This window comes from Patagioenas fasciata, chromosome 2, assembly GCF_037038585.1.
Source record: "Patagioenas fasciata isolate bPatFas1 chromosome 2, bPatFas1.hap1, whole genome shotgun sequence".
In the NCBI taxonomy this organism is placed as follows: domain Eukaryota; kingdom Metazoa; phylum Chordata; class Aves; order Columbiformes; family Columbidae; genus Patagioenas; species Patagioenas fasciata.
In genome coordinates, this window is record NC_092521.1 from 112,250,976 (window position 1) to 112,270,233 (window position 19,258).

Below are 19,258 nucleotides of genomic sequence, written 5' to 3' on the forward strand. Positions count from 1 at the left end.
CAACTACCACAGAAAAGTGACAGCCTCTTAACAGTATTGTAATGGTGCCTCAAAGCAACAGATGCAACATTTCTGATTTCAAAATGCCACTTCTCACAGGACTAATCGGAGATCGGGCTTTTGAAAACCACACACAACTAGCTATATTTAAAGACTCCAGTACTGGCACTAATGCTAAGCTTGTCCACTTGCCCTCGCCCGTGCTGTATCTTCTGAAAACAAATCCCACTAAATCTGTTTTGAATTGGACTTACAAAATGTCAGGTCCCTCCCTAATTCTTAGATTCTTTGAGAATGTAAATATTTTATTCTATTAACTTTGCTTCCTACTATCCCTTTTGGTCATTTAGAACAATTTATACTTGCAAGATAACAAGAATCCTGAAATAGAACACTATGCCCTGATTTTCCCGTGAAAAAAAATCGGTCTTTTGAGTACCCCACCACCATGCCTCGAGGCTACTCCATCAGGGCTTTGTCACCACAACTGCCACACCGACTCTGAAGCTCTTCCCGCTTCCTTAGCTGAAAGCACACTTGCAGGCACACCCCATGTCAAAATCCTTCTCTTACTAAGCTAAGTGAACAACATCTGGAAAGCAAATGGAAAGGCATTGTTAAACCAGCTCTCTTTCATCCAAATTACGCAAGAAAACAACTCAGGGAAAATCCCAACATATCTGTATTTCTGCTCTATAACCTCGGCATTTAGGTACATTAAAATATCAAAACTATGCCTGCAGGGCAACATGTGACCTTCTGAGTTTAAACACAGTGGTAAAGCAACCAAGCAGTTTTGTTCGTGTAACACTTAGGTTTTCAGCATAATGCTCAACTTCCAAAGCTCTCCACAAATTCCCATCACATCGTTGCAACAACACAACATTCAGATACATAACAGGCATATAATCCTTCTTCATGAAAATAAGTAATTCTTAGGTGCATCTTTCATCCATACATTTATAAAAATAAAGCATAATTGAATAAATACTCATGTGTCTAAGTTCAAGGATTATAGCCGAAAACAGTTCAAAACACTTAGGTATATAAAGAAGCAAATCTCTTTCAGCATTTTAATTTTGTTTGGTTGGTTGTTGTTTGGTTTTTGGTGTTTTTTTGGTGTGGGGTTTTTTTTGTGGTTTTGTTTGTTTGTTTGGGGGTTGTTTGTTTGTTTGTTTTGGGGTTTTTTTAGTAGGATTCAAGGACCTGCAATTTCAGCATAACAACATATCCTCACGAGTAGCATCAGAAAGTAATGTTATAGATGCTGATGATGCAAGCATCACTTAATAGACATGATCTTCCCAGGGTTAAAAAACAGATCTAACAATTCATTGCTAAAAGTCTCAGGCTCCAGACAGACTTTTTACAGCTTTTTTTTCCTTTAAATTAAAAAAAAAAAAAGGTTTCCTTTTCACAAGCAGTGCCAGCCTGTAACTCTGTAAGCATACTTTGGAAAATAAACTTGACTGGATGCAACCCTGAGCAACTCGATCTAACTTTCAAGTTGGCTCTGCTTTGAGCAAGGAACTTGATCTACAAAGGTCCTTTCCAGCCTAAATTATCCTGCAATTCTGACACACAAGAAGTTTTTCAAGCCACATAAGTAGCCTGATTTCCCTGTGGAGCCTCAAGCTTCACAGTCAGATGCTCTGGTGCTGGCACAGTGGGAGGCTGAATTGTTCTGCAAGCTCCTTCCTTGGCAGATTGTCCCGTACCTACAAGGATCGCACTCATACTGGAGTCTCTTCAAAGGTCACTAACAGGGTCTCTCTCCTCAACATGACTGCCTGTTGCATGAACCCTGAAGGTGTTTAATACCTTCATAAGCACTGTCTTGATCGCTCCTATCAAATCCTGACAAAATTGCCCAACATTTGCCAAAGATACTAGTGAGGTCAAAACAGACAAGAGCGGCAGGATAATCACATACACTTTAGTTCCTTAGGGAACAACTTGTGAGGAAGAGGCCAAAAAAAAAAAAAAAAACTCTACACTGTGTTTCAAAATGAAGGGAATTCTCTTGTTCTCACCAGAATTAAAGACAAAAGGGTTTTCTGCATTGCAGTGGAGCAAAACAAGATCCCAAGAAGTACATGGCTGCACCTATGCTTTAATTTCTCTGAAACAAAACCATCCTATTTTAGTATAGCATGTCCTACAATAACAGCAGGAGTGGGTTTCCCTTGCTGAATGACTGGACATGATGAGTCCCCCAAAAGAGAGGGCAGTTGGGCCAGGTAAATTTTTCTTTATTCTGTCCCCCTCACAGAGAGGGTCAAGTTCCTGTGTCCCCTCCTGGAACCAGCCCTGTCCCTCTGGCACTATCAAAGGCTCAACCTGGAAAGAAGATCAGGGCCAAGCCTTTCACAAGAAGCCTCTACAGAAATGGAAGAACCAGAAGGAGCAGGACCTTTCTCGTCCTTTCCCTTATTCAGTCTCCTTCTTCCCAGCATGAACACCCTGTAATAAAAAAGCAACTGCACCTTGCACTGCCCAACCTGGTCAGCAGAAGTATTTACTATGTCATGGAGAAGCACTGATGTGATGTCAGCAACAGCAAGGACTGTACAAAAGGGCGACTGTGTGCAAACGACCCAGAGCTTGGTAATCCCCTTTTATGTCCAGTTCTGCTGTCAGTCACAGGACTTCTAGGGAAATAACATAGTCCAAATCTGACCTTATTCCTTTGTGCTATCTTTTGTCCTTTCTTCCAGCGGAGAACGGGCTTGAGAGCAGGTAGTTCCTTGTCTTCTTTTCCTCTTTCTATCACATGTTCCCCAAGGCTGTATGCAGCTTCAAATACAATAGGAGATATGACATCTTTGACCCTTTTCTGTAAAAAGAAAGAGATATTTTACCTATGCATGCAGGCAAGAAGATTTTTATATACAATGATTATACATCCAATTAAAGCAGATTTTTATATTCAACACCACAGACAGGAAGCAGGCTCCTCTAGTTTCTTTATTTTGCTCTGTGCCAAACAGGATTAAGCACATTATAGTAAGACAAGTCAGAAGATTTAAAACAAACAAAAAACCCCCGAAAACTGTAATTCTTTTGTGACCTACTCTTGGTTCCACAGAAGCAGTGGCATATCTGGCAAACCTATAGATGGAGTGTTTTTCAATAAAACCAAGACATTTTCTTAAAAAAGGTTGTGTTTTCATTAGTCTTTCACAATGCGGAAGCAAAGAGCAAATCACCATCTCAGGAGTTTCTAACCCTAGGCTTCGACTGAGATTACGTCTAGAGTGCTCCACTCCTGAAAAGAAAACTCCATCTTGCCCTGTTGTTTTGCAGTATCAGTTAAATAAATGGAAGTGTAAAGACACCAATGCTGCTATAAAACAAGGTTACTGACATGCAGGGGCAAGAAATGCAATCTTCCAGCATGGTTCTGAAATCAAAACTCATAGCTCGACCCCCCAGCACAGTAACATTTCACTAGGTAAAGTAAGAAGTTTTTCCGTGTCTTTATTAGCTATAATCTAGGATGCATACCAGATGTACTAAATGGTGCCACACTATTTGTCTGATGGGATGAATCCTTATTATTGATTGTCTTTTCTTGTTGTTGGAGCCCGAGCCACAAAACTCACACTGTTTGTCACAATATGTGATGCCTAAAGCCAGTTTGCTCTGCGAGGACAAAATGCTGATTGTGCTCTGCTTAGTCCTGTCTTCCAAAATTCAATTTACCACAAAACAGAAGTGGCAAATGCTCTACCTTTTCATAAGCAAACATTCCTCTTAAATTTTAGCTACTTGAAAACTTAGCATGAATTCAGCACAGATGAAACTGAGGCAATAAATAAATACCATAAGTAAGCACAACAAATCTTCAAATGCCCAACTTTCAACTTCAGCTTGCATCAGTTAGTGGGCTTCTCTGAACACAGCCTGCCAACCACACCAAGCACACCAAGCAATTGAGATGCAATGCTGTTTAAATTGCATCTTCCAGATGTCAGAAACTTGGGCACTAACTGGCTTTCCACGCACCCTGTTTAATCTGTTTCAAGGCAACCATTTGTTCTCTCTAATATGTTGATAAGCCACAGAATTCTGTAACCAGACAAAAACTAGTGGCTAACCAAATTTTCAAATCATCAGCCAGGTGAAGAAGAGCAGAGACCTGGTTTGATGACATTTACCCTCTGGCACTCTGATGCCTCCAGCTAGCCCCTGAATTCCTCCCTTGTTACCAAAGTCTACCAGTGCCCAGCAGCAGCCCAGAGCACCCAAAGTTTCGACTGTGCATTGACTGGAGCAGTTTTTGCTTTCTCAGTCATGGATAGAGATCAAGGTCAGACACCGTGGCACTGGTGACGGCAGCGAGCAGCTCTGTAACCCCTTCCCCATCCCCTAAAAAGGATTATGTACCCTCTAGGGTGCTGCTAATACTTTTAGGGGAAGAGATGCTGACATCTTCAGCCCCTTCTACAGTCCACCCTCAGGATAGAAGTTGTACCATACTGAAATTACTAAATAACACAATTACAACTCACAGAAGCTGCTAGGTTTTCTCTCACAGAAAATCATGTGTAGTAACTAAAGTGAGGATTGTATCAGCATACAAGACAACTATGTATACACAGAAACAAGACTATAAAAAGCATACCATGCAGCAACAGTGAAACACAATAAATCATTGGGCAAATTGCCACCTAGTCCAACTGTATGCAACCAACTGTGTAAACATGGAACAATTAAAAGTGTAGGCAGTGGATTAAATTAAAATCCAGCTATAGTTTTTTCAACTCTATTACTTCAGTGTAGCAAGAATAAGTGCTTAATGACTTCTAAGTGTTTTAATATGATCTTGCAGGGTTCAGTCCAATGCCTTTTGAAGTCCAAAGACAAGTTTCCCATTGACTTCAATGAATGTTGGAGCATGCTCGTATTATTCGCTGGTGTCTCTTTCTGCTTCATTTTAGTGGTGAAACAGTGACTTCCAGCAGCTAGATTAATTACATGTGTGGATATTGCCTCACCACAGCCCTGGGGAAATATGTTTCACATACCCACTTGTCTTTAATTAAGGATGAAAGTATGAATGCTACCCAGTTATTAATTTTGCCACACGTTCAGTCCCTTCTGTTCACAATCCTACCAACATGAAGGAGACAGTCTGTGGGATTTGTCCTCAGTAAGAAAGAGACAAGACAGTCCTGCCTTGCAGGTACACCACAGACAGTCTGGGATGCAAGCACGTAAAGAGAATAATGACTATTTGCCAAAGTGCAACCTGGAGAAGTACTATTTTAGGTTAGAAATACACCCAGTTTCTTTCCCTTTCAGTCTACCCAAACATACCGCTTCCAGTGGTTGAATCATATACTGATGACACAGCCAATAGATTGCTTTTAAGTATTCCTGATTTCTAAAAGGAAGTCAAAAGATGCAATGACAGTTGGGTTTGAGATACACTGAAAAATCCTTCAAGTCAAGGAAACTGTGTTGGTTTTAGTATCAGTCAAATGGCCCTAATGAAGTGGATTTGCCAAGGGAAATAATTTCCACAAGTGGCTTTTACATGTATTTACTGTTTTTCACCATGACACTGCTATGCTGAGTAAGTGTCAAAGGTTAAAGACATTTCATCATCAAGAAAAAGCATCTGTGCAAATCATAGCCTACAGAGAGCACAGTTTCATTAATGGAAAAAAGTCTGGAGGACATCAAAATAAGTGTAACATTCAAGGAGTTCACATTATCAACAGAAACAACCATGTAACAAGGCCTCAGTGAGTAACAGCAACACATATCCATCTGTACTGACTGGATGTCACTAAACTACTGGCAGTTTTCACTATGCCTGAATTAGACTGGGGACTTGATTTCCCACAAACCATCAGCTATCATATGTAGTTTTCTTGTTCTCATTGGCAGTTTCTGCAGGGTTGTGGGTTTTTTCCCTACTCTCTTTCAGATCAGTTTTCATTCTGGAGATAAGAAACTTTTGCAATAAGGCTTCTGCAGAAATATATACAGTTCAGTCCCAGTAAACTACCCTTCCACCAGTATCCCTTCCTGCAACTTAAACAGCCCTAGCTAGCTGAATCCCTTTGTGAGAATCTTTCACCTTTTCCTGCGAGGCATGTTGCACAGCAACACTTTGAGTTGAAAAAAACCAAGGTGTTTTGGCAGGAGTAAGCTGGGTTTTCATCAAGGGTATTACAGATTATGCCTCACTAGTATCTAGCAAAGAGAAAGAACTCAGAGTCCAAAAATAGCACACTTTTAAGAGCATCTAAGAAAGCAATAAGACATTTTGAGATGTTTCAAAAGATACCATGGTCTTGAAAGCTCACCCTAACAAAGAGCAGGCTTTTCATCTCCTCTCCCAGAACAATCACCTCAAAGAAATACACATTTTTTAAATGCTGTGGTAGAAGCTGGGCATGGCCACATATTTTTTCCTTTTTGTTTTCCAGTCTAGCACGGGAGAAGAAAGCAAGCAAGCAAAGCTTCTGCCAGATTCAAGACTGCATTTCTGTTTGGCTTTAGTACCAAAAAGTCCTAAAAATCTGAAAAGTAATCACAGAACAATGATCAAATGTTAAAGCTGTGATTCTGAACATCATTTCCAATTCCCTCTCAAAGATAGAGTGTGATGACTGTAACAAATCATTTTCTGTGCTTTTCATAGTCACAGTCTAAGGGACATCATGACAACACAGGCACAGATTCCAACATCCTAAAGGCACGCTCATTGGCCGGCTGCCACTGCCTTCTCCAACCTTAACTTTGTGCTACCAAGAGCCCACACACATCAGGAATTCAGGCAAATTTGGATGGAACAAGACAGGGTTTTAGTCAAGGGACAGGATTTACTCTGCTCATGATGTGAGTGGTTGCCAGACAAGACTGGATATCATTTCAGCTTTCCTTCGGCTCAGTGCCACAGAACAGTCAAGGGACTGTATATGAGGCCAATAAATCATCACATCTAATCCCTTTCTTCTATAAGGTGAAAGTCTCTAGCAGGGGCTCTGGAGATTGATGAATTCCGTTTTTAATCATGGCCAATGGGCTGAGAAATAAATTGAGATGTAAATAATCCCCACAATCTACAGCAAGAGTCCCGCAGAAATAAAGGATGAAACGTGGTCCTTCAAAGCAATGAATATGAAGTCATTTTCAACAGAATCAATTTAAGAGATACATGTAACCATCAGGGTGACTTCAATGGTTGCTCCTTGCTTTCATCCTTGTTCAGATCCTTCTGGAGTTTCCTCTTTGTGGGAAAGATCTCTGATCTGTCAGGCCTTTTTTCTACTCCCTCCAACTTGATCCTGAGGACATCAACCCATGCACAGATTCCAGAGCTTTTACTGAATTCACTACAGCTTTTCAGTACTTCTGAGAATCAAGCTCTGTTTAGTTTGATGACTAACAGTGAATTCAAGAACCTGGCTTTTAAAACACTCAACATGAAACTTTTAGTCTAAACATATTTATTTCAAGTTTTAAACAAGCACTAATAATAGACTATAGGAATTTTTACAGCCTTAAAACACACAAAATAAATTGGACAATCCCAATTTAATAGATAACATATTAATGCTGCAAAATTTACATAGCCATCACACTAATGCTAATCCAGCAAAACACTTTAATCAGCTCACAAGTTACTACCACAAGTCCTCAGCTCAGTGCCAAGAGATAAATAGTTCCCTATTCAGTGACATAAAAAAATGACTCAAAGGTCCACCAGCCTTCAGAGCCAAAGGCCACTACTTCCACAATTTATCAAATCAAATATCAGCTGTAGGCCTTAATAAACATACACTATGGCTTATGAATCAATACGATGACAGTGCTTGACTTTAAAATTAATTACCTTTTCCTATTATCTCACTCTTCCTCTCTAAACTCAGCCATTCAGGATGCAAGGCTGAAGTGCCATGCAATTCAATGAAAATATCAATTAGACAAATTGGCTTCAAACTGGAAGACAGATTTCCATTCATTTCAAATGAATGAATGTGTACACCTCATTCTTGTACCCGAAAATTAGTAAGGAGCAACTTCCTTGTCCTGTTCCTTGCAACACTTTTTGAGTCCAAGGTTAGATCCCTTGATGTCAGTTCCCAGCACAAGTTAGTAACTTTCAGCCTTCTACTAATCCTGTGTAAAAGAATAACCACCTCAGTCCCTACAAGAGCCTTCCTCTGTCCTGCGTACACTTTGATAAAGATGTTCTAGAACTTGTAATAATTTATTCCAGTTTGGCACAATTTTAGCATTGATATCTCCCCACTGCAAAGGTGGACAAAACACAGTGCTGCCAAAATTGTCTAGAAAATATCTAGTTTCCATTCTGCACACAAGCTGGGTTTTTTAGATGTTACTGTAGTCAAAACCAAACTGCAAACTTTTCTGGAGAAGAGGCTGAAGTATAAGTTTACTTGGTTGGTAAAAGCTCATTTACAACATTATTGGTGATTTTTTTTGTCAAATTAATAACAGATAAAGGCGATCGGAGGCCTGATGTTTCAATAATACATGCTTCTGTTTTCTTTTAAGATCTTGTGACAGCTACAATTCAACAAGTAGGCAAACAGTCTTTGTTGCTAAACTTCAAACATTACAAGGCCTCTGAATAATCCCAAAGTTTAGAGCGGGGTGGGGGAAGAGCAAAGGACTTGCAGGGTGTGACACCCTCCAGTGTTATTTAGGGTTAGCATTTGAAGTATGGGAGTGTTTCCTTTGTCCTCTTCCCAAAAACATTACTCCAGCACACAACTGTTTCCATCAGGTCAGCAAGCCCTCTTTACAAGTACTGATAACAGGAAAGATGTTGTGGGGAAAAAAAAAAAGGCAAATCCTGGAGAAATGTGGAACTAAATAAACACCAGGAGCCTGCATGAACCGAGAGAACACCGTGAGACAGTGATGGGAGAGCTGCAAGTCCAAACTGCAGCTGGGTACAAGTTGCACTCTGAGTTTAAATAAGTCTTCACCATCCCTCCACATCTGGCTTCCTGCTATCAGCTGGGGAGTGATAAATGCATTACTGATGTCGGTATGGGAGAGATTGAGATCAATAGCCTAAATGTTCCATGTCAAAGGTTAAAAAGGCTTAGCAGTAATGTATTGCTGATAATCCCTTCATGGTAATCAGTAAGAAAAGTCATTCCATGCCCTCAAATAAGATATTAGGTACTCTTGAGCTCAGACCTTGATTTTCAAGCCGAGTACTAAAATGCATTATGACAATATAGTTTCACATCCTATAAATACATTTGAATGTTGGGCCTTTTATTATTGGACCTAATGTTTTCAGTTTTATTTTTACCACCTGTTCCCTTTCTCTCTTTTACAGTTCACTTTCAGCCTTTCTTTGGGTATTTTAGATGAAAAATCAATAAAATTCCCCAAATATATAAAAATCACATTATTCTACGCTAAAGTAAACACCGCTTAGATGTCCAGCTTTCTCCTGGCACCAGCTGGACGAATCTCCATAACGTGTGACTGGCTACCTGTAATACAGACAGTATGAAAACACAAATAATTAGGAAGTCTGGGAGCTGGTGGGTATTTGTGAAATGATGACCTGAATTTAGGTGGCCAAAGAGAACCCAAGAGGGAAGAACAGGGTTAACAATTCAAATATGTATTTATTTTTCCTTTCTGAAAATTTATATATTTCAGCAGAGAATTATATGCAGAATTAAGACAATAATTAAATCCAGACTCTTTGTGCATAACCTTATCATATACCTGTTTTTTCCACTGGAGTTAACACATTTCATATTCTGCTGATACAAGATTTTATTCAAAACCAAGCTTTAAAGAGATTTCCTTTAATAGCGTCTTAAAAAGCACTAGGTCCAGAATATGAGCTAATTCAACTGCCTGTTTCCCTTTATGTAGCATCTCCCTCCAATCCTGATACATAAAACAAACACAGGGGTCTCCATGTATGCAGCTGTTAGAGGAGGAGGAGCGGTTTAAGGCTCTTGGCTCCTGGTTCATTATATATGACAACACATCTGCTAAAAGTTGAACATGTCCATGGACCTGGGGGAATGGTGTTTGGCCAAAACATCACGGTTAACTTTAGCATTCATGTGCTGCATTTGCTTGTTCACTCTCTTGGTTACCTCCCGTACACCTCTAGCTGTAGATAAAAACAGCTGTGCATGTGTGTCATCCAACAAACTTTCCATGCAAAAATCTCACACACAAGCTGTCCTCAGAGGTGACTGGGGTCGAGGACTGACCCTCCTAGCCCCTGCCCAAAACCACAGCCCACAAGGGTGGTCAGGAGCCCTTCTTTTTGGGTCGATACACCTTTCACTGTGTCTGGCAGCTCAGACTGGAGTCACATCCCACAAGCTCTGTAGAGAACATGGGAGCCACAGGGAGAGCTAGCATGTAGGACACACTCCTCTTCTCAGAATTTCCCACTGTTCATCCCACAAAGTGGCTGACTTTAAATGCCTGCTCCCATTTGGAGGTGTCTCTCACTTCTCAAGGGGGGTAAGCATCTAACATGAGTCTATGTGACTGGAGGCAGGAACCACACCCCTTCTTGGATCCAGGTCCTAAGGCATATTTTTATCTCATACTGTCATAAAGTATGTCTATCTAGCAGGTCACCTTATGATGAATAGGTCAAACAACCACGGGCTGAATGAGATGATCCTGCTGCATTCCCTAGATTTGCGGTAGATTTGTTTGAGAAAAGCATCGGTCTGTACCACCTGGCAGATGTCCCTATGTCCTGTCAGTTCTAATGCTGGTATATCAAATGGTCAAGGTGGCTGAATATCTGCTAGAAGAGTCAGAGCAGAAGGCAGAAAGCCTGGATGGCTATGAAATATCACAATAGCGGTGGGAAAAAATTTTTGACGGGCACTTCATTTTAAGGTGACTAGAATTGAAGGCCTGACAGTAAGTTGTTCTGATCCTTTCAACACTGTTGTGACTAAAAGCATTTGATCAATATGGCTTTATAAGAAACATGTGTATGGAACAAAGAAATGTTCAACTTAAGCCCAGTATCCTATAAAAAAAAGGTAAAAAAAAATAGAATTGTGTAAGGACTGAAAGTAAGCAGGATCATCCTCAGTAGAAGAGGATAGATAGAGATAGAAATAACCTTATCATTGACATTTTTACTGACAGTATTTTTACTAGAGCTGATGTAAATGGTCCTTGAAAATCTTCCAAAGAGAGTAACACCTGCCTGCATACATGCATCTGAGTGCATGAGAAGAATGGCGTTCATATACTTTTATTGACATATTATTGAGGTGAGAACAGTTTACTTAAGAAATCTGCAGGTTTTTACAGACAAAACTGTAAATCCTTCTTTCAGTGACAGGAGAATGGATAGCTCCACAATGGTGCCCTGGGAGTGTTGCAATAATGTGACCCAAGTCTATTCTTCCACTGTTAAATGGAAGAGGTAGGATTTATTCGTTTAATCCTCTTCATAGCAGGACTTAAAATCAATATGTGTAAAAGTATCATGATTGTCTACTTTGCCACATGAATTTAAAAATATGAACAAAGCTCCTCTGTGACATCTCCTTGCACGTTTAATATCAATTCACATTTCACATGCTAGGTACCTGCTAGAAACCTTCTGAAACCAGGACCTGCAGTTTGAGCTCTTTACTCCTCTGTGGTATGGAATCTGTACACACATCAGCTGCAATATCTGAAGAGGATACGGGAGCCCTATTGTTCTAGAAACAAAGAAATCTCTATGGATGACAAATTCCCAATCACTATTCTGTAACAGCGTAATTCATCAAATTATTAACTTGGTTAACAATATTAATTCTTATTAATTAAGTTGAGGAGTTCAAGGAAACTTATCCATTACATAGCACAAGCATTATGGACAACTCCAAGGATATTTCATTAGCCTCCCTGCCTCCCATCCTGCACATACCTACATATCAGCACATTGAGGACCACCTCAGTAACACCCTGCCTCTGTGCCATCTCCCTCTTCCTCACTTTCCTCCTTGTTTCCCACTCTCCTCTGATCATCCAGACACCACCTCACTAACAACCGTCCGCTCTCTTCAGGCTCCCAGCCTCTCTTCACAACTAACACAAAACCAAAAGGAAGAAGAGGAAGGAATCACGACATATTTCAGGAACCTCACAGTCATTTTAGTCCATTTACATATGAAATCATGACTGAATGCAAAGCTCGCCATTCACTTCAGCAAGAAGGCTTTTCCCCTTCTTTCACTGATCATTCAAGAAGAGGCAGAGCCTCCTGCCCAGCACCCACGTCAGTGGATACAGCTTGCCCAGCGCTCAGAGACGCCTGGGCTAGAGAATATTGCACAATGACAAAGGGTGATTGTTTAAACCTGTGGATGGGAGCAGGATGAATGAGTGTTTCTCAGGGGAACCAAGGAAAAATAAAATTTTCCCTTTGAGTTCCGCTGGCTTTAAAAACAAACAAGGCAAATGTTTCCACAAATAAGCGAAAACCATGCAGTTCCCCAGATCAAAGCCGAGAGCTCTGCTCTGAAGCTGGAGGTGCATGCATGGGGAATGGAAAAAATGGCCCTTTACAACAGCAATACTGCATTTACTGGAATAAGGTTTTAACCAAATATGATTATGTGTAGGTATTACCACTTTACACATCTGCAGCCTGCACTGGTTTACTTTTGATTATTTAATACATTATTCACTGGGACAAGAGTGCTCATCCCAACAGTGGCACTTCCTCGAAGCCCTGTCTCCCACAACATGTGGCAACAGAAATTAATGTCCTAAGCAGAGGACTACTCTAGATGATATGCAGCAACAGTAAACAGATAACTGGAATATGCCATGTTTTGGGGCAAGGGAAGAGATGGCAGCAAATTTGGGAAAGCGCAGAGTTAGCCCCTACCCAACTGCAGCCCCTGCCAGCTAAATACACAAAAATCCTTGAGTAGAGGTCTGAAAGAGATTATAACCAGTGGGAGCTATAATGGAGAAAGTATCACAAGCAGCAGGGTGCTAGGGGTTGGGGACTGGCTTTTTTTTTTTAATTCTGCTTTGAGGAAGACATAACAAAAACTCATAAAAAGACAAGTTTATCTGCACTAGATATTATCTTGTACTGTAAAACTGTAAAATAATCTTGATCTGTCCAGATCCTTATTTTGAAGGGAAGCATCTTTCTCTTACCTAGTGGAGGTAAAGCCAACCAGACTCACCCCAAGAGCTGATTCTTTTTTGTGTTCCGTGCATCAGATTGAGATACAAAACCACACAAATGCCAGAATGGCAGAGAGGCCGAAATGTTGCCTTTATCAGGCAATGAAAGCCAGTTTCAATGCCAAAGACAGCAACTTAGTGTGACTTCCCAACCACTTCATTTGTGAACTGTTCACAGTATACCTGAAAGTATGGGCAGGTATAGCCACCAGCAGCCAAGGAGCAGAAATAACTTGTGCTGTATTTCAGCAACATTCAGAGGCTTGGTGGTTTCATCTGCTGATTCTGCTTTTTCACTGCAGAAAGTAACTTGACATTAACCTCAATGAGACGACAGCAAACCGAGTACTATGTAACATTACCAGGAAACTCATCTTTTCTGTAGTTTCTCTTCTTACCCAGCTGCTCTCCTTAGATGTCCCAGAAATAACCACTGCTTTCCTTTGTACATCCTTTACATGGTATACCAAGCACACACCGTACACTTTTGGTAATGGGTTGTGATACAAAATGATGTCCTCTGCAAACAGCAACCCATTAAAAAACAAGAGCCAACACCACGGAGAAAGGCATCTTTCCAGGTCTTGGGCATAAGCCAACCTGTTGCATAGCAGGGGTTGACAACACCCCTGACACCGACCACAGCAGACTCCTGCCAGGAGGCAGCTTTCAACATCACCAGCCAACAGAGATATCGCTTCAAGCTCTTCACTGCCCTCCTCCAGTGTGGGAGTACGTACCACAGCACCACTGCCCTTGGGTAACTCAGCTTTCAAAGGCTGTGTGCTTGATGGCACCAGGCTTGGAAGCAGCTTTGTTGTAGCACACAGCACCAACAGCAAGAAATATGCTCGCCTTCGCTATGAAACTAGGTCAAAGCTGAGGTTGTTTCATTTTAAGGGGTGAAACCTTACTTTAATTTTCTTAGTGCATGAACTTTTGGAACGTATTTTTCCAGGGTCTGTTCATTTCCAAATTGGCTGGGATGCAGCGCTGAAGTAAGAGCAGATCAGACAACAGTAAGCACGTTGGAGGAAAATCATCAGACTGTGCAAGGAGCAACTGCGGAGGCCAGGGAGAGAGCTGCAAGAGCATCAGAAGTGTGGCACTCAGAGCCCGGGAAAGCCAAAGTGAAGAGGAGATGGAGAAGAAAAAGAAACTGAAGACACAGGCCAGGATGGCAAAGCTCTGATCCTACAAGCAGCACATACCAAATCCTGAAAATCACCAATGGGAATCTCTAAGTGCTTAGTGATACCTAAAGAAAACACAGAAAAATAGCTATGTAGGAAACTTCCACTGTCAGGTTCAAGACACAGAGAGAGTCTTTCACGAAACAGTCACAGGTCAGAAGTGAGCATCAGACTCCCAGCACAGCCTGCTCAAGCACCAACTCACATTGCACAACTTAGCCTAGACTTGGACGTTTATCAGTAGCGTGTTATATTCACAGAACTATGCTGTGAACATAATAAATACATATCCACTGGCAAATTGTAACATTTTAAACTTCATCTTAATGTCTGTATTACTTGTTCAGAAATTGCATCTCCAGTCCCAGACACAAACCACATCCTGTACTTTTTTAACCCACTGGCTGTGGGATTTTGTCCTATCTCTCTGCTTTGGTACCACTTCAAAAATCCAGTACAGAGAAACAGATATTGCTCTGTTATAATTTGTCTCTATTTTATCAACAGGAAACTCTTAGAAACAAACACTGGGATACTAATGATGCTCCTTGAAATTCTCCTTTTTGTAAAAATAAATTATCCTAAGAGGCAGTAATAAACTGCATCATTTAGTCCGCCTACTTGTAAATCCCAGTCATTACATTTCATTTGTTAACCTTCCACTATATGAAATCATTTGTTTACTTACAGCATATTTTCCAGAAATGCATATAGTTAGGTCCTACAGTAATCCCTCTTGAATTTATAAAGTCCTGGGTCAGGCTTCTTCAAATGCATGTGGCATCACCTTTCAGTCACCGGTTTTTGTCATAACTTTCTCTGCTAGATTACAAATGCCTTCTTAGGTGTGTCTTTGCTTTCATTAAAATAAACGCTGTGACTAGTTCAGATTTCTAAGTAAGGCTTTCCCTTAGACACTTGAATGGGTTTTATAGTTGTTTACAACATAATCTAAACAGAAAGTATCTCATCAGTGAACACGCAGCTCCAGCCCTGGCCAAAGCAGAGATCTATACAGAAGAAAAATCACTGCAAGGTAACATTCTCTCTGTTTGCATACCCAAAGAAATCATTATTCCTTTTTGCCAACCATCATGCTGGGAAGTCATGTTAAATTGTTGGTCAGCTATGACCCTGAAATCCTTCTCAAGGCCTCTGCTTTCCAGGAGACAAGCCCCTTCCCCCTCTGTAGGTGGGACCCACATTCTTCGTTCCTGGTTGTATGACCTCACACTTCGCTGAATTAAAATAAACTTTGCTTGAGTGGCTCAGCTTAGTGGCTGATTCAAAGCACTTTGTAAAAAATTTCTTATCATCCCCTGTTAACCAAGTATTTTTGTGTTATCTGCAAAATGTAGATCTTTGATGACTATACTGATGTTAAGCTATTGATCCCTTAAGAATGTCACTAGAAGTAACCCCACTTAATAACCTTACACTGACATCTCCTTTTTATATTAGTCTTCTGTCCAAGTATTAACTTTTGTATATACAGATTTTGTATATACAAATCCTTCTATTTTTTTTTTTAAATCAGGGTATCTAAAATGCAAAGCAAAATTGCAATCCCCTAAACCTCTATTACATCTTCACAGCTACTTTCATTGAGCAACCTCATTGTTTCAGTACTCACGTGTGGGGGCTTTTTGTTGGTTTTGTTTGGGTTCTTTCTGCTTGTTTTCTGTTGTTGCTGGCTTTTAAAAATCAAACTGTATTTGTTCCTTTAATATCCTGAGCAATCACATGACATTGGCATTTCCATTATACTGTTTGTATGATGATGTCAATCTACAGCTCTTCAGATCAATTTTCCTATCCTTTTTTGGTTTATTGACACTTCAGAACCTTTATTGCTTGCTGGAATTCCCCTTGCTTTGCAAGAAGCTGGAAAAAGTTAACAATAACGGAGGCACAGAGCTCTTCAGCTGGTCTTTGGGACTCTTAAGTCTCCAGACCATTTTAATGTGTTTACTTCTGGTAAATGTTATTTGACATCATCCATATTTACAAATGCATTAAAAGCACAGCATGAACTTCATGAAATATGTGTGCATTCTGTAGTACTGTACTGTAGTACTGTACTGTAGTACTGTACTGTAGTACAAGCACTGATGCCCCTGTTACGGATGCCATGTAGTAGCCAGGCAATATGTCAGAAATGCTTTAGCATCTCCGAGAATGACATAGGAACTGACAAGTGTTGAGAAACCTCTCTAAAACCAGACTGCACCTCTTCCTTTTCTCTGTAAAGAGAAATGCATGCGACCAAAAAAGTACTCACAGGTTCTTCACCATGAAGATTGATTTCAGGTGAGACAACTCGAAATCTCTGTAAACTGAAATCATGAAAACACCCACAAATAACAGCAGGAAGGTGAATTTATACCCTAGACTTACTGGTATAGTGTGGCTCAATAGACACCAAGGTTTTTACTAAGAATGGAAAAATGTCCTTTAAATGCTCCATACAACACAGCAAGTGTTTAAACCTGGATGGCAGAAATGATTTACAGCCGCCCACAGGTAATCTGATTCCTTTTTAAAAGACTTCAGACAAGGAAGAATAAAATGAGACATTACAAGTAATAGGATGAAAAGAAAAGGCTTACTTAGCTCTGTTTTGTTAAAAATATGGAATGACTTTTTGGTTTTCTTTTTAAAGTGGGTGGAATCCTCTTTCCACAGAAAGCTGTTTTTACCACTACTCATCAGTAAAGAAGAGGCTTCTCTCAGTATGTGACATTTAAAAAGAAAACAAAAAGGGAAAAATAAAGATCATGTTACGGTAGTAAGTATCCACCTCCAACAAGTTTTTCCAAGGCCCCTGAGAGGAAAACCCTTTCCGTTACGTAGAATAGCCTCAATTGACTTTTCCAGTCCTTTAACTGCTGGTCTACAGCACATATAATCTCAAAGGTCTACCTTCAGAGCTGACCAAATTAACAACCGCTTCTTTTCCTTGGAAAGGGCATTTTAAAAAGTAAACAAAAAACACAAAACAACATAAAAATATATTACAAATCCTCCTGAGGATCCTAAAGTAACAAGTGTTCATTGCCAGCAGTTTCCCAGCTTCTTCTAGATGGTTGAAATATTTTGCTAAAACTTCGAACACATTGTGCTGTTTAATGCTTTCGGAAATAATAATTGAGATATTTGTGGTGTTCTCTGTATACTACATAAACCACAATAATGTTATCTGCTTTGAAAAGATGAAATTATGTAAAGACTGAAGGTTTTGCCAGTTTACTGTCTTGGCTAATGTAAATGGAATTTAAAATGAAAATTGGCTACTCATGAGAGACCACGGCTACCCTTGGATTCAGAGTAACAGTTATGAAGGTTAATCTCCTTCCCTGGAAACCCAAAGAGGGGAAAATTGTCCTTTTCAAACTAAATTCAGGTTACCTGATGCAAAAAGTCAAGAAATAATTTCTACTGGAAAAATAAGCAAAGAAAGAAATGAAAAGCTGGGCTCCCAAATGATGAAACCGTTGTCTCAGAGGTGAAGTGCAGGTGAACATGACTGTCCCACTGCCATTGTACAGTCCTCAAATGCACTTGTAACATGCCACAAGCAAAATCTTACACACTTTGAAAGTGGTATTTTACACATCTTTCAATCCCTTTCACCTTTAATAGTCATTATTAAAGCCCTTCGTGAAAGAAATAATTTTTTTTTTACTTTCCAACTTGGTAGAAATTTACTAAACTCTTCAAATAATGACTCATGCGACCAAGAGTTCTCTTATTGATATCTCAGGTGACAACCTTCAAAGCAGTACAGTCACACTCAAACACTTAGCCAAACCACTAGTCAAAATCAGTTTTCTCTGGAAATCCCATGGCATCTGCCCATTCGCATTTTCTCTGGATCTCTTGCTACTTACACATGAATCAAATTATTACACTTTCAACTGACCACATATTTAGCTATTATTTTGTTCTTACATGAACACAGATGTAGTTTGTATCCATAGTTTTAAAAATCTGCCCTTGGTCTGATCATATGTCCACAGTGAAAAATCCTAGGTAGTACCCTGTGCTCCCTCCCAGCCTTGAGCCAACAAGAGTGTAACAGTTCAAAAGAGGCCCCCGTTTTTCTTTCCATTTCATAGAACTGTACCATATCCTGCTTCTCTTCACTGTGTTTTACACCATACTGTAATATACTAATGATTCATTACAGAAACATGACACCTGAAAGTTTCTGGAAGACATCTACTTAATTATCAATCATGTTCAAACTTCAAGCTTAGCCCCATTTGGCTTCCTTTACACTGCTACTTAAACACACACACACAAATCCCACGTACAATTAAAACTGGCTTTCTATCAAGAAAGACATAACATATGGTTTGGATGTAATGTATTACTTAGGAATTGATTTGGGCAATCCCAACAGAGAGTAAATGGTACATTAATAAACAGACTATCAAATGCATGACAACCTAAAAATACAGGCCATTTGAAAAGGATGTGATGGGAATGGATAATACCTTAGGCAGTAACAGTGAAGACTGGATATAGTTCTAACTAATGCTCCTAAAAACAATCTGCTCCAGCTCTGTTGGGAGCTGAGACTGAAAATGCAGACAAGAACTCCTGTTTTCACATGAAGAGTATACACAAAGCACCACTTCTCTGATTATGGCAGTAACATACAGCAAGAAACCATTTCCAAGCTTCTCTTCACAGCACTGCTTGACCACAAGCTCATTCAGCCTATTCTTAAAGGACTCTTACCGGACCCTAGGACTACACTGCTCAGGTTTGTCTACAACCTAGGTCTGTAATGGAGACTCATCTTTATGTCTATTACTACCACTTGAATAAAATGCAGCCACAATATCTAATTATTTAAG

The 19,258-nt window shown here is 40.0% G+C and overlaps 1 protein-coding gene across 2 annotated transcripts in view; it reads right to left on the minus strand.

Moving 5' to 3' along the window:
• ITGA9 (integrin subunit alpha 9) overlaps positions 1-19,258 on the minus strand; it is a 223,676-nt gene that overhangs the window by 108,146 nt on the left and 96,272 nt on the right. For both annotated transcript variants that reach the window (XM_071804740.1, XM_065830650.2), the window contains exon 16: positions 2,681-2,836. In XM_071804740.1, the coding sequence (XP_071660841.1) occupies positions 2,681-2,836 (156 nt within the window). The remainder of the gene's footprint in view (positions 1-2,680; positions 2,837-19,258) is intronic.